General features: G+C 42.8%; 2 protein-coding genes across 2 annotated transcripts in view; one reads left to right on the forward strand and one right to left on the reverse strand.

Moving 5' to 3' along the window:
• Positions 1 to 685: 685 nt before the first annotated feature.
• Positions 686 to 11,944, forward strand: GORASP1 (golgi reassembly stacking protein 1). Its single transcript, XM_065628955.1, has 9 exons — positions 686 to 822; positions 4,480 to 4,560; positions 5,868 to 6,071; positions 6,731 to 6,817; positions 7,183 to 7,313; positions 7,831 to 7,972; positions 8,788 to 8,932; positions 9,281 to 9,439; positions 10,070 to 11,944. The coding sequence occupies exons 1-9, from the start codon at positions 760 to 762 to the stop codon at positions 10,351 to 10,353; spliced, it is 1,296 nt and encodes a 431-aa protein (XP_065485027.1). The 5' UTR covers positions 686 to 759; the 3' UTR covers positions 10,354 to 11,944.
• A 1,038-nt stretch (positions 11,945 to 12,982) lies between these two features.
• Positions 12,983 to 15,490, reverse strand: part of WDR48 (WD repeat domain 48) — a 31,379-nt gene continuing 28,871 nt past the window's right edge. The window contains exon 19 of the mRNA XM_065628027.1: positions 12,983 to 14,981. Coding sequence (XP_065484099.1) covers positions 14,886 to 14,981 — 96 coding nt within the window. The 3' untranslated portion in view covers positions 12,983 to 14,885. The remainder of the gene's footprint in view (positions 14,982 to 15,490) is intronic.

A 15,490-nucleotide genomic window follows, 5' to 3' on the forward strand; every position in this document is an offset into this window, starting at 1 on the left:
TGGTTTTAAACTAAAGGAGGGGAGATTGAGGTCAGACATGAGGAAGAAATTTTTGACACTGAGGGTGGCGAGACCCTGGCCCAGGTCGCCCAGAGAGGTGGTGGATGAACCATCCCTGGAGACATCCCAGGCCAGGCTGGACGGGGCTCTGAGCAACCTGAGCTGGTGCAGATGTCCCTGCTCATGGCAGGGGGGGCACTGGGGGAACTTTGGAGGCCCCTTCCAACCCAAGCCATTCTATGATTTCACACAGAACCAGTTCAGGGCACTTCGAGCAAGAGAAAGGGCGAGAGACCACCTGCCCTCCTTCCCTTCCCGGGAGCGACCCCTGGGCCTCTGCCCCGCTCCGAGGGGCCGGGGGCAGCCGCAGCCCGGCTCAGGGCTGTGACTCGGTGGCTCCGTGGGCCGGCCAAGCCCCGACAAGGCGCAGCGACCCCCGCACCCTCCGGCTTCTCCTCAGCGCTCCCGCCTGGCCCTTTCCGGCCCTTTCCCGCCCTTTCCCGCCTCCCCCGGTAACGCCTCGCTTCCCGCGCCCCGCCCCCGTCTCTAAGGGCGTCGCCGCGTCACGCGCCCCGCCGGGCCGGCAGGGAGCGGTAATCGAGCCGAACTCCCGCTCCCCTCCGCCGTGCGCGGGCGCTCCGCTCGGCGCTCGCTTGCTCCGGCCTGCGACGCCCTCAGCCGAGGGGGCGGTGTGAGGGGGATGCTCGTTGTTGCCGCCGCCGCCGCCTGAGTGTCCGGTCCCGTCCCGCGGTGTCGGGCATGGGGCTGGGCTCGAGCTCCGAGGTCCCGAACGGCGGCGCCGAGGGCTTCCACGTACACGGGGTGAGGCGGCCGCCACCGGGCTCCGCGGGGACTGAGGGCCGTGGGGGGCGCGGGGAGTCTCGCTTCCCCGCACCTGCCCGCGGCGGCTCAGGGAGGCCGGGCCCGGCGCGGGGTAAAGGCGCTGGGCTCGGGGCCGCGGGCTGCCTGGTCCCGGTTGTTGGCTCCTACCGGGGAGCTGCCACGGCGGCAGGGGAGGGGCGGCCGCTCCGCGCCGGTTGGCAGCGGGAACCCGCCCGGCGCGGCCTCACGCCCGCCCGGCGCCGTCACCTGCCACGGGTGGGCGGCCGGGGGAGCCCTTTGTGCTTCTCTGAAGGAATTAGAGGCACTTTAAAAGTGTCTCCAAATTGGAGAACTGGGCGATCACCAACCGCGTGAAGTTCAACAAGGGCCATTTGCATCTGGAATATTGTGTCCAGTTCTGGGCCCCTCAGTTCAAGGACAGGGAACTGCAGGAGAGAGTCCAGCGCAGGGCAACGAAGATGCTGAAGGGAGTGGAGCATCTCCTGTGTGAGGAAAGGCTGAGGGAGCTGGGGCTCTGGAGCTTGGAGAAGAGGAGACTGAGGGGCGGCCTCATTAGTGTTTATAAATATGTAAAGGGTGAGTGTCAGGAGGATGGAGCCAGGCTCTTCTCTGTGACAACCAATGGTAGGACAAGGGGCAATGGGTACAAACTGGAATTCAAGAGATTCCACTTAAATATGAGAAGAAACTTCTTCACGGTGAGGGTGCCAGAGCCTGGACCAGGCTGCCCAGGGAGGTTGTGGAGTCTCCTTCTCCGCAGACATTCCAACCCGCCTGGACACCTTCCTGTGTAACCTCATCTGGGTGTTCCTGCTCCGGCGGGGAGATTGGACTAGATGATCTTTTGAGGTCCCTTCCAATCCCCAACATTCTGTGATTCTGTGAAGTGCTGGATTTTGCACCTGGGACACGGCAGCCCTGGCTGTACACACAGACTGGGGGACGAGATGCTGGAGGGCAGCTCTGTGGAGAAGAGTCTGGGGGTTCTGGTTGATGGCAAGTTGAACATGAGCCAACAGTGTCCCTGGAGCCAAGAGGGACCCGTGTCCTGGTGCATCCAGCACAGCACGGCCAGCCGGGCAGGGAGGGGATTGTCCCGCTCTGCTCTGCGCTGGGGCAGCCTCACCTGGAGCATCCACTGTGTGCAGAGCTGGGGATACGGGATAAAAAGGAGATAAAGCTACTGGAGAGTGTCCAGAAGAGGAACACGAAGTTGGTGAAGGGTTTGGAGGGGAAGCCATATGAGGAGCGGCTAAAGTCACTTGGTTTGTTCAGCCTGGAGGAGACTGAGGGGAGAGCTCATGGTGGCTCCAGCTCCTCACAAGGGGAGGACAAGGAGCAGGCGCCGAACGCTTCTCTTTAGTGACCAGTGACAGAACCTGAGGGAATGGCAGGAAGATGTGCCAGGGGAGATTTAGGTTGGACATGAGGAAAAGGCTCTTCACCCAGAGGGTGCTGGACACTGGAACAGGCTCCCCAGGGAGGTGTCACGGCCCCAGGCCTGACAGTGTTCAAGAAGAGATTGGACAACGTCCTCAGACACATGGTGTGAACTGTGGGTTTGTCCTGTGCAGGGACAGGAGTTGGACTCTGTGATCCTTGTGGGTCCCTTCCAGCTCAGGACATTCTGTAAGAGTAGCATTGCCCTCCTCATCCCACCCGCCCCCCCCCACCCCCTTCAAATTCCCTTGTCTTGATGATTTGATTAATTTCTCTTAGGCTCTTTACAGCATCTTGGCTGGGGGTTAATTACACCTCCAGCCAGTGTTTTCCTGCGGGGCTGTGTCTCACAGTGCTGCATCTAGATGCGAATTTGTTTTACTTCCTCTGCCTGGCAAATTGTCTGCACACAGGTTTGCTTAGGCGTGTATCTTGGAGCTTAAAGACAAGCAGAGGTGTTCTGCTAAGTTATTGTTTCATTTAGTTTGCGGTCTTCCTTCCTAAAATAAGAGTGGAAATGTTGTTGCCATGTGCTGCTTTTCAGCAGTTTGTGTTTCTCAACATCCCCAGATGTGTTTAGGGTACCAGTGTTGTTGCGTGATCTGCTTTTGTCAGTCTCCTTCAATTTGTTATCTCCATCATATATGACACGTGGTCATTAAATGCCGCCTCCTTTTATGTTAAGTGCAGGATGATTTTGGTGACCTACAGTATGCAAGAGAGAAAGTATTTTTTTTTTTCTTTAGGGAATTCATGCAACTTTTGATACAGTGTCATTTTGAAAACCACATTCTGCAGGCTTTTCTTACAACTTACAGCTTTGTGTGGGAATTTGTGTGGCTTTTAGGCACCTCAACAACAATGTCACAAGCTCCATCATAACTTCCATGTACTTCTTTTTGGGTATATTTTCGCCCTTGATGTTGTGTTAGGTGTTAGTTTCATTGTAAGGCTTCTTGCACATTATTTAGAATTGGGGTGTAGGGTAAACTCTTTTTAACCTTCAGTTTGTTTCAGTGCAAGCTGGCTCTTAACTTTCATCACAACCCTAAACTGCATGAAAAGCAATAGTGGTTACCTTGGTCAGTCTTGACTGTTTAATGATAAAGCATGATTTTTTTTTTCCTCTATGGAAGCTTTTACTGAAGTAACTGTGCTCTTACTTAGGTATATTTTATATCTTGCATAGACATTTATGCCAGCTTAAGACCCCATACCGATACAAATTTTATGTTTAAAAAAAAAAAAAAGCGGTTTAGTAACACAACACCAAATGTAAGATATAGCAGTTTTAACTTTGCTAGCAATTAACATTTTAGTTTAGATGATATGTGGTTTCTACCTTAGCACTTAAATTGTGGGGTGGCATTTTAGGAATCAAATATATTGCAGGTTATGGGCTCTGCTGCTGAGTTCATGAAAAGTTACACACAGAATGAATTGTTAGTGTGTTTGCAAGAGTTCTCTTAAAGTTTATGTTGCTTTGTTAGTATACCTTGAAGTGGGTGTACTCTCATATACTCTGCATATATCAAGTTCCTGTGTAATTTCTGGTGTTTGTTTTTTCCTGGCGTTAATGCGTTTTAATAGCTATTCTCTATATCTCCTTATTATATCTGTTTTACGATAACTTGCTTATAGTGAAATTGAGGTGTTGCAACTTTTAGTTCTTATGAATCTTTTGTAAGTGATGGCAATCTTCTTGACCAGTACTTGTGGTTAGTCACGTGTTTGTAGCATAATCTCTTTAAGTGTTCTTGTTCTCGTGTGCTGTAAATTGTGGGAACATAATTGTAAATTATGTTTATGTAAAAAATGACAGTGATGTAATTAGGGACTCTCAATGTGCTCAGGCTATTAGTAGCACGGAATAAAATCCTGAAGCAGTGCTTTGAAAACTAAGCCCTTTTCTAAAATCCTCAATATTTAATAATTCTGTGCTCTGGACTCTGCATCACGATACTTGTGTCTTGTATGGGGTTCAATACCTCTTTTTTACAGCTTAATTAGGACACCAGTTGTTCATAGTTCTATAAAAATAAGTTCACAATTGTGGACTGCTTCCTGAAGTCTGTTATGTGGTGTCACATCTCTGGTTCAACTCAAAAGTAAATATTGAATCAAGTGTAAAGATTAACATTGCCACTTAATGTAACTAGAGCTCAGTGTGTAATAAAAATAAAATGTGTTTTGCAGGTTCAAGAAAACTCCCCAGCTCAACAAGGAGGACTGGAACCTTACTTTGATTTCATCATTGCGATAGGACACACTAGGCTTGTAAGCCTCAAATGATTTATCTTTTTTTCCCCTGCATGTAATATGTGTATTGTAGTGATGAAACGTAGAAGCCAAAGCTGTCACAATAAATAAAGTTTTCATAGTGGACATTGTGTAGGGCATTAACAAGGTAAAGGAAAACTTGGTGGTGTTCAAAGTCTCCTTTCTGGCTGGATCCAAATTTGAGGAAAGTCTTACTTATGCCTTTAGTCACCTTGACTTCTTAACACATTAACACAATGTTTGTTATATTACTCATTCATGCATATTTTCTGCCACAAGGTGACTACTGAATGGTGAGTCAATGGTAAGAGCTCAACATTTGTTTAAACAAACTTATTTCAACATTTGATAGAACATGAAAAAGAGTCATGGCCTGTCTGCTTATACTTAAGAGTGGGAACACAGTTTCTGTATGGTAAGGTATGAAAGAAGAGTTGATTTTTGGTTTAAAATGCTCACAGCTTTGGCTGTATGCTTCATCCTAGCTCCAAACAAGCCGAATTTATTGTCTCGCTTTTATTAGTGGAGGTGTCTTTTTGGAAGTGATCGTTGTAATGGTGGAAGATCACAGTCGATCTTTTAACGTGACCAAAACAATTATAGTTCTTTAGGCTGCTCTCAAATAGTCTGTCCTTTCACAGCAAATTTGCAATGGCTTTCAAGGGTTATTGAGTGAGGACTGGGATCAGCGGCATGAAGTAAAATGTTGCTGCTTATCCTTACGACTACATAGTTGAGATATAATATTGCTGATGTAATCGTGTAGCAGTTATGAAGAACAGGAAAGTAAGTGACAAAACTGACTAACAGTAATTACTTATATAAAGGGATATGAGCTGACAGTGCTGACTTCTTTCTAATAAAAGAAAATTGAACTGCTGTGACTGATCGTGAAACACAGAGCCTCAACTTTGATTGGTTTAGTTTCTTGTATTCAAATTAAAAGGGGCCTGTTGCGATAAGACAAGGGACGATGGTTTTAAACTAAGGAAAAGGAGATTCAGGCCAGACACGAGGAAGAAATTTTTGACACTGAGAGTGGTGAAACACTGGCCCAGGTTGCCCAGAGAGGTGGTGGATGCCCCATCCCTGGAGACATCCCAGACCAGGCTGGACAGGGCTCTGAGCAACCTGAGCTGGGTGAAGATGTCCCTGCCCATGGCAGGGGTGGCACTGGATGAGCTTTGAAGGTCCCTTCAACCCAAACCATTCTATGATTCTGAATTCTGTCACAGGTGTGATGCCTATGTTACTGGTGCAACTAGAAATAATGTTAATCATGTATCTCTTTCTGTGCTCTACAGAATAAAGAAAACAATATGTTGAAAGATCTGCTGAAGGCGAATGCTGAAAAAGCAGTGAAGCTGGAGGTGTATAATATCAAAACAATGAAAATAAGAGAGGTGGAGGTGATCCCCAGTAACATGTGGGGAGGACAAGGTCTTCTAGGAGCCAGCGTGAGGTTCTGCAGTTTCCAGGGAGCCAATGAACACGTGTGGCACGTTTTGGTGAGACAGAATTTTTCAGTGGCTTGTTAGTGTTCATACAACCTTATTTTAAAGTGTAATGTTTAGAAGTAACTTATATGTAGAAGTACAATGCTGAAATTCCACAGAAGAAGGGAACACAGCCTTGGAAGTTTGAGTTATTTGAATAGGGACAAGTAGTGGGTTGCTGTTAGTGTTGCCTGTTGCTGTGAAGAAAACTAATTCCATCCCAACCAGACCAAAGAGTGTTTGATGGGGAAAAGGATATTTCATCTTATGTTAAAGAATCAATGGCAAAAGCAAAAAAGATTCTGGCTCAATAGGTCTCTGTGTTGGCTCAGCTTCATCAAAGTAATATTAATGTTACAAAAAGCACTACAAAGTTATTGAAAATGAAGAGGGAGAGCTGAGAGTAGGAAAGAATAGGAAAGACTCTTATGTTTCTGGTTGTTTAAATAAATGCAACTTTTCAACATCTTCAGACTTTGAATTGATAGTATCTTGGTCTGTCTTATTCAGCATGTTCTACAAGATGTCACATGTAGATGTAGACTGTTCAAGGGTTCCTATTTTATCCCATCAATAAAAAACTTCTTTCCTTCTGTTGCTTTTGGAGGCAGATTTTGGTTTTGATCTTGGGGTAGCGTATCCTGCTGGTGACACGTGTCGTTCTTTCACAGGATGTTGAACCCACATCTCCTGCAGCTCTCGCTGGTCTCCAGCCGTACACTGACTACATCGTTGGATCTGATCAGATCCTTCAGGAGGTAGGGTGCGTGTTCCTTCAAGCAGTGATTGTTTTCGTGCTGCCGAGTGTATGTTGTAGGGTTTGTTTTTTTATAAACCTAATTGCATGTACATCAAATGTATGGGGATAGTTTTTGGGGATTTTGGGAGGTTGATGGTTATGACAGATGCCTTACAGTTGAGGTAAACATTATCTTTTTTAATCAGACAATAAAAAAGTTGCCCCTAACAATCAGACTACACCAGTGAGTGTTTAGTCTGGCTTTGGGTTTTTAATATCTCATGTTGAAGTAAATAACTGCGTAAAATGCTAACTTGTTCCCAGCTACTTATCTTACGCATTTGAGTTTAATAACGATTTTTTTTTGTTCTTTTTTTCTCTTAGTCAGAGGATTTCTTTTCCCTGATTGAATCCCATGAGGGGAAGCCACTGAAGCTGATGGTTTATAACACTGAAGCAGATTCCATTCGAGAGGTAGTTGTGACTCCCAATGGAGCCTGGGGTGGAGAAGGAAGGTACTGATCTCCGGACAGTCACTACCTGATGACAGGTTATATACTCACTGTAAATGAGCTGTTAAGAGTATTATTATTATTGATTACGGTTTGTTTTCATGTTAAGCCTTGTTTTCTTAGACTTTTCATACAAAACTGTTCATATTTCCTTAAAAAAAAAAAAAGCTTAGAACTAGGAATTAGGTATGTTCTGGATCTAATCCTGTTTGACTGGAAACCAGTGGCAAAACCTGTGCTGACTTTCCTGGTAGTAGATTCACTAGCTGTGTTCTCACAGTCAAACATTCGGTTAAAGCAAGAACGAACTCCAAACCTGGTCAGATAATGTGTTTTGTAACTGAAAGGTATACTATGTATGTCAATTGCAGAGTGCTCCTTGAGTGCTAAAAGTGAAATTATTCTTGCAGGTAGGTGTGTTTTGCTGTAGAATATGACTCAAACTCTTCCAAATTTAAAACACATACTAGCTTTTTTAAGAACACCTTTTTTCAAGTCTTGTTTTACTTTTCTTGTACAGTTTAGGATGTGGTATTGGATATGGCTATTTGCACAGAATTCCAACACAGTCTATAGTATCAAAGAAAAAGCCAGAGAGCAAGCCACCTTCACCCTTGCCAGAAGCTGGAACTCCTGTACCGTCTGCTAATGGTTACACAGAGGTATGTAAGGAATTAGTTACGTTCTCTGGAGCTTCACACTTTTCTATCTGTTGGAACATTCATAATACAGTATATTTGAGTACAGCACACAATTTTGATGAGCTGAGTGAAGGGAAAGTGAGAGCCCATGATGCTGAACAGATGACAGGAACAGTAGCATGAGCAAGAAATGTTCTATTTTCTAAAACTTTCCGCTGCTATTCTGCCATATTCCTCATTGCATTTGGGTGCAATTACATATATTAAAATTACTCTTTCACCAGTGTTGGCCGATATACATTTTTGCCAGATATTTTCTTCCTATTTTGAAGACTTGCATATTACAGCTGTATCAGTCAATGAGAACCACATTAGAAGAATACCCTTCTCACTAGGAAATAAAACAGAATCACAGAATAGTTTGGGTTGGAAGGGACCTCCAAAGCTCATCCAGTGCCACCCCTGCCATGAGCAGGGACATCTTCACCCAGCTCAGGTTGCTCAGAGCCCTGTCCAGCCTGGCCTGGGATGTCTCCAGGGATGGGGCATCCACCACCTCTCTGGGCAACCTGGGCTGGTGTTTCACCACCCTCAGTATAAAAAATTTCTTCTTAAACAAAATTAAGCGTGGATTGTTCTTCTAAGAACTTACTGGCTTTAAAAGGCTACATTGGAACATGTCCTAATCAGTGGCTTGAGTATCCCTTTCCGCATCGTAGGTTCTCTCTGAATTGATGTACTTGGAGACCAAGGCAGAATGCTTTCATAGGAAGGTTGCCTTCAGGTGAAGCTTTCAATATAAAAAGATGTTTTTCCTTCTTACTGTATTATTCCAGACTCCATTATTGGCACCAACTTCTGAGAGTGACAACTCTGAAATAGTCACAAACTTGGATCATTCCGCAGATCAAGAAATGAGCAGTTACTCACCAGAAAGCGCACTCTCTCCTCCTCCCCCTCTCCAGAGAGTTATGGATCCAGGTATATTTTCCTAGGTGCTTTTTTCAGCAATTCTTTAGAGGTCATCTAAGTAAACTAATATGGTTTGAGACTTAAATACAGAACTACAAGCACTGGTGGTGGTTTTCCCTAAAGTTTTTTGACTTGAGTGGGTTTCAGAACTGTAGAATTTGGGCACTATGAGCCTGACCGAGGTTAACATTCTGCAGAAGTCTTTCCACTGATGACAGCCAACATTTAGGTTAAATTTACTTGCATTTAGTGGGAAGGGGATATCACTGACTTGAGTCTGGGTATAATATGTCTTTTTGAATCGATAGTTTTGTGTTGTATCTAAACCAGGACTGTAATATTTGCTTTCTCCTTCAGGATTTCTAGATATGTCTGGTCTTTCATTCCCTGAGCTCACTGATTTATCAAGAACGTCCAGCATGGCTTCACCTGCCTCCTTCAACGTGCCAGCGGCAGATGCTTTAGTGGGCACTGAAGAGTTAATGATGTCAAACAATGATGCTTCCGGTTATTTTGGTGAGTGTATTCAAGATTTCCTTTAGGCCTCTGACCTCATTTCTGGAAACACAATGGAAAAAGTAGCAGAAATCAGGTGTAGAAGTGGACAAAAACTAATAAGGCTTTTTTATAAGATTATAGAATGGGTGTCTTTTTCTTTAAATGAAAATGTTGATGACCCAAATTAAACTGGCCTTAAGAGGAGGTATTTCTAAAATCAGTGTAAACGAGTTTTTTGTATCACAGGCTTCTCTTTACAGTTGTAAAGTGAAAACAAAACGGCAGTGACTTTTCTATTAAAAACAAAAATATCTTCACATTATGACTGCCTTTCCCTTTGAAAGGTGGGGTGAATAAGAGTTGTAGTACAAAATAAAACATCTCTAGCATAAGAATACAGCAGACCAGATGGTTTGTGGTCTCTTAGAAACCTACTCTCACCACCAGATTTTTCTGGATTTGGGCAGAACTGAGTAAACACAGCCCATGTATTTGACAGTTGTGAATCTGGTGACATTTCTGTGCAAGGAATCTCAATCAAGCTGATTCTCTAGATGGATGGTAACCAGAGGCACTGCCCGTTAGCCTGACAGCTTTTGGGTTTGGTGTTGGTTTTTTTTGTTTTACAAACTATTTCCATTTTTCCAGAAAATGCCACGGCTTTGGACCCTGAAGATGTAACCGTGTCTTCTGAAGGCTCTGTCAAGCAGCACGAGTTGGATGACCTACTGCCTTCAATTCCATCTTTACCTTCCGTTGCTCTTCCTAATGAAGTTTCTTCAAACACAACACTAGGAACTGATCTCGATAACGAAGGAGCAAAGCTGCTCTTAGACAGTATTGAGAGCTCGTTAAGCACGACTCCGGTGAAACCAGATGATGAAGCAGCAAGTGAACAAAGAGAGGAAGAAGCTGCACGAGATCATGAGTGAAATGGATGCTGCTTTTGTTTACAGACTGCATATGCTGTAATACTACAGCTTGGAATATTTTTCTTGAAATAATCTTGAGAGATTTTGAAATAATTACAGTTATTCTATTTTGTTAGCGTAAGACAATATTATAAAAGAAATCATATGAAATACATATCTTACTGTCTTTTCCAATCATTGTTTAATGGCTTGAGCAGCTGTGTTGAAACTTGGAATGCTATCCAAAATCACCAAGTTAATGGAGAAATCAATGCAGAAAAAAGTTGGAGACGGGCAAAATGTCAAGCTCCTGAACTCACGTTTGCCTACAAATGCTCCTGAATGTATTTGTGAAGGCACGCTGCCTGAACACTTAATGATGATTTTCTCAGTATGATTGATTGACATTAAAAAAAATATATATATTTATGGTTTTGACTTGCTAGAAAGCTTTTCTACACCTCAATTTGACAGGCCTTAAGACTTCCAAGGCCCTTTCCTACCCCAAGATATCTTTATTCCTACTCTACAAACTGGGTTTTTTTTGTTTTAGAGCCCCTTATCTGTAACAGTTATTCACGTACCTTCTTTACATCTACTTTTGCAGAAAGGAAGTACCATATGGTTTGAAGTTGCAGCATATAGATGGGACAACATCATGTGGGTGGGTCCTGTCATTCACTTCAACTCTTTGATGGATCATGTGGTGATTTTACAGTTTAAAAAAAAAAAAGGGGAGGAGGAAATTATGAGGGTTGTTTGAAACAAACTGAAGTCAAAGATGATTTTAGGTCAGGCCCATGTGTTTTCAGGGTGATTAACCTTTCAGTGGAGTTGAATGTGTCTTCGTTTCTGTAGTGACAGAGAAATAGCTCTTCCTTAGTTGTGCTTTTCTTTGTACGCATTTCTGGTTTTACGCAAACTAAGTTTAAGAGATGGAACATGTTAGTGCAGCAACACCTGTTGCTTTTTGTAGCTTTTTTTGTTTGGTTCGCACTTGTCTTCAAACAGCTTCTGAATGTAACAGTAGACATGAAATGAACAATGAAAGAGACACATGGGTGTTTCTATATGCATCAGGGCAGTGATTTATCATGGCATTTTAAATCTGTTAATTAAGAATAACTTCACTAGAGCTGGTACAGTTACTGTGGGGAAAATCTTCCATACATTAAGAGAATTATTTAAAGAATAATTTGTTAAGCCCTAACTGCAGGCAGTAGAATGAAGAGATTTGATGTCTGGTCTTCCCAATGGTGTGTTAATAGGGAACAGATTTTTTTTTTTTCTTCTACGTTGCAAAAATAAATTTCCTTTTTTTTGCCCCAACTGACTGCTACAAGGGTGAACAGCCAAACACTAAAAATAAATGTAATTTAAGCTATTGGTAAGTTTGTTTGGTCTTACAGCCTGATGACACCTAAGTGATCTATTTGTTGGTTTTTGTTGTTTATTTAGGACTGTTTCTAGTCTTAACACCTTTGTCAAAACTGGTTTTTAAGCTAGTAGTAGCTCATTTGAGTGGTGCTGTACTACAAGCACCCTTTAGAAGTTTAAGAGTGGGGAATGTCAAAACTCACACTATATTTCAAATGTCACAGTAATAAATGACTTTAACACTTGCAGCAGTCTGTGTCAAGCCTGCTTCATGTTAGTGACTCTTGGAAGGGGAGGTGGGGAGTTGGTTTATGTTTATGAAGACTTTAAATCTTTTTTCATAACAAGTGAACAACGGCCTAACATAATGGTTCAGAAAACCAAATAGAGCCTTAAACCTCTAGCAGTATGTTGTATTCTCCTAACCAATAACTTTATCATTTAAGTCCTAAATGAGGTACAGTTTAACTGTACAGATCCCCTCTCAGCTTCTCTTCTCCAGGCTGAACAGCCCCAGCTCTCTGTCTGTCCTTATAAGAAAGATGCTCCAGATGCCTCATCATCTTTGTAGCCTCCGCTGGACTCCCTCCAGTAATTCCATGTTCTTCTTAAACTGGGGAGCCCAGAACTGGACACAGAACTCCGGATGCGGCCTCACCAGGGCAGAACAGGGGGAGGAACAACCTCCCTCGACCTGCTGGTCACACTCTTCTTAATGCACGCCAGGTACCATTGGCTTTCTTAGGCAACCAAATTACTGCGTCCCCTCTGAGAGCAGCCCAGTTGTTGCCAGTTCCCACAGCAAAGGCTTTGAGTATTCTGTACCAGCATCTTCAGCATCAGGAAACCCACCCGTGTGTCTCTTACAGGGCTATAACCCTTCCACATGCAGAAAACTCTGTGACAACAGGCATGAGTCGCTTGTAGCAGGGCCGTCTTTTCTTAGGGACTACACTGGTGTCAGCACAAAATCATCTTCGTAGTACAAAAGCAAGTACTGCTCACGCAAATAGCATCACTCGAGCGCATCCGCCACCTCATCGGGACCTCAGAGCTTGCATTTGAAGGCTTGCGTACCTGCTAAATTCTTATATCCAACCATATTACAAGATCATCTTTAAGGGATTTTGTTAAGGCGCTGCCATTTGAGGCTTCAAAGGGTTCTGAAGTCCTTTGTAATTCAACCATGAAATGGTAATGGCTCAAGCTCTAAAATTGCGTAACTGATCCAATACACAGAACAACTTGAAAATATTTTAACTAAAGCCTTTTATTCTATACAACTGTGAAACGTCATTTACCCTTCTGGCATTGCAGACTCTTCTGTCAGTCTTTCCTGAAACTGCGTTTGAGGATGGTTAGGGGAGCAAAAAAAAAAAAAAGAAAAATTACAACCTTGGCTGATTTCAAACAAAATTCCTGGGAGCAGTTCCAAGGTATACAACAGGACAGCAAGACAACCAGAAAAAAACCAACTAAACAAACAGTGCCTATTGGAACAAGCGTAGACCCTTGCTATTAATAAATACAAAGTCAGGGCAATTTATGAATAAAAGTTACAGTTCTGTTTAAGCATTTAATTCACAAATATCACTAAAAATGTGCAGTTACAGCACAATTGCGTCAAACTGAGCATACACAGAAATTGGGATTAAAACCTGAAACCGACTCTCAAAAGACAGGGAAAAAGACATGCTAGCTTAGCTCTGAACCATATCTTTTGTTTAAGCAATGAGTTTGTTTAGCGAGGCTAAGAGTGCAGAAGGGAATGACTGGATTATTTTTTCCAAATAAAATACAATGAAAAATATTTTACGTTTTCTTTGACCAATATAATCCCAGTAATAGAATTTATTGGGACTTTCTTTAGGCCTCAACCTAAATCTTGATAGCAAGACACAGGAAGGGCAAGAGCGTCTGTCTCCTGAAGAAACTCGAATAATACACTGCCCTTGGAAGGCACTTGTGCTTCTGCTTCAGACAAGAATCATTCGGACACAATTTCTTTATGAGAATTTATAATTTGCTCCGGCTACAAATGGTTTTCTGGGACAGCCCCACGTTTTCTCACAGAAAGTTGAAATGCCTCTAGTCCCTCCCCCCAATAAGTTAAACTCTATAAAAGACTATGAGTCTATGACAGTCACAGGTTTTTAGAAATAACAGTGAAAAGAAGATCCGCATAAATCTATAACAAAAGAACAAATGCATATAAAACTTCAGAAAAGAAGAATAAGTATTTTTATACCATGAATATGAAATCTGCTCAGAAGTCTCTAAAGTTTAATGTTAAACATATGAAGTTATTTTCAGAATGGTCTGAAGTTTTAACAGAATGTCGCGTAGTTTTGGAGCACAGTCACCAAAAATTAGACTATTGTGTCTTTAGAACACCCAGGACACAGTGCAGGAAGTAGTTATACATACATTAAAAACCAAAAAATCTCGTTAAGTTGCTGCAAAGCATGTTCACTGTTATGATGCACAGCACCATTGGACCGACCCTGCTGCAATATTTATCTAGTGTTCTTATTCTGCGTGCCAACAGCTCTCTAAAGCAACAACTGAGTTGCAATATTAAAACAAGTCTGACGTTAACCCTTCATTTGCAATTAAACGGGCCGATTCTTTCAAGTAGGCAATACCTATTTTCTGCTGTTTTCCAAATTTCTTTAAGTGGTAGAAATGTTTGAGTAGCCTGTGAGAAAGCAGTGTTGGAACTTTATGAATGGAATGTACTAAAAATACCTTGTGTACGGTTCCGAATTATTTTCTGAACACAGCGACTAATATGGTCAAAATGGTTTCATATCTAGCATGAGCAGATGAGGATATTATGTTCTGGAAAAAAAAAAAAAGCAAAAAGGAGGAAGCAAAAGTCTGCACTGGGTTATCATCCATTCTCTGTACACCTCACACAACACGAACCACTCAGGGACTTCTCATCTCATTGGCTGAGACAAGGACAGACTTTAGTTTAAGTCATATAGATTTTTTTTTTTCCTCTATATTACAGATCTATTAGTCACTTCAATTAAATGTATACTTTCTGTCCATACTGAGTCATTAGAAGTCTCATCTACCTTAGGGGTTCAGTGGGCTTCTATAGTACTAACTCTTGGAACCAGTACAGTATGGTCAAGTAAATGAGTAACCACTTGGGTCCACCACTCCCTTCACGTCGATTTCTGGCGATAATGAAGCGTCAGATCGCCACCGCTCTTCCAAATGAAGTGCTTTACGGTTCGAAGGTCCATATTCGGATCCAAAACCTAAACGGTAAAAAGTTCATCTTTTATTCCACAAGCCAGAAATTCAAAGCTAAAACGCTCTGGTTGGGCAAACAATCCCATGGGTGAACTGGCATCAAAGATGAACTGTGCAAAGGCTCAGATTTTTCACCTAGCAAGTAAATCTGTTGCGTTGCTGGAAGATTTTACCAATGTAACATATAATTTCACATTGCAACCACCTCCTCAATCTTCATGCACTTATTATACTTACTAGACAATTCATGATTTTGGACAAGTTCTAAACTCTGCTAGAAAAGTAGAACTAAAAACATGCCGAAAATGCTAGAAATGGAACTCTGTGGGACTCTTAAGTCCATTTGTTGAGTATGAGTGACTAATCCTATAAAGGCTACCAGTTAGAACCAAATTAAACAGGCATGCTACATAAATTCTTTGATCCAGCTGTCTGCGACTGTCTGAACTTTCATCAGCAGTCAGTTAACAGGACATCAAAACATTTCCTTAGTTTTAAAGTTAACACACAGCGT

Source organism: Caloenas nicobarica, chromosome 2, assembly GCF_036013445.1.
Source record: "Caloenas nicobarica isolate bCalNic1 chromosome 2, bCalNic1.hap1, whole genome shotgun sequence".
Taxonomy (NCBI): Eukaryota; Metazoa; Chordata; class Aves; order Columbiformes; family Columbidae; genus Caloenas; species Caloenas nicobarica.

Excerpts from the sequence above, each read along its gene's own strand:
- GORASP1 (XM_065628955.1), top strand. The coding sequence starts at position 760 with ATGGGGCTGGGCTCGAGCTCCGAGGTCCCGAACGGCGGCGCCGAGGGC. Across the intron at positions 6,818-7,182 it reads CTGATCAGATCCTTCAGGAG|TCAGAGGATTTCTTTTCCCT; the intron begins GTAGGGTGCGTG and ends TTTTTCTCTTAG. Across the intron at positions 9,440-10,069 it reads TGATGCTTCCGGTTATTTTG|AAAATGCCACGGCTTTGGAC; the intron begins GTGAGTGTATTC and ends CCATTTTTCCAG.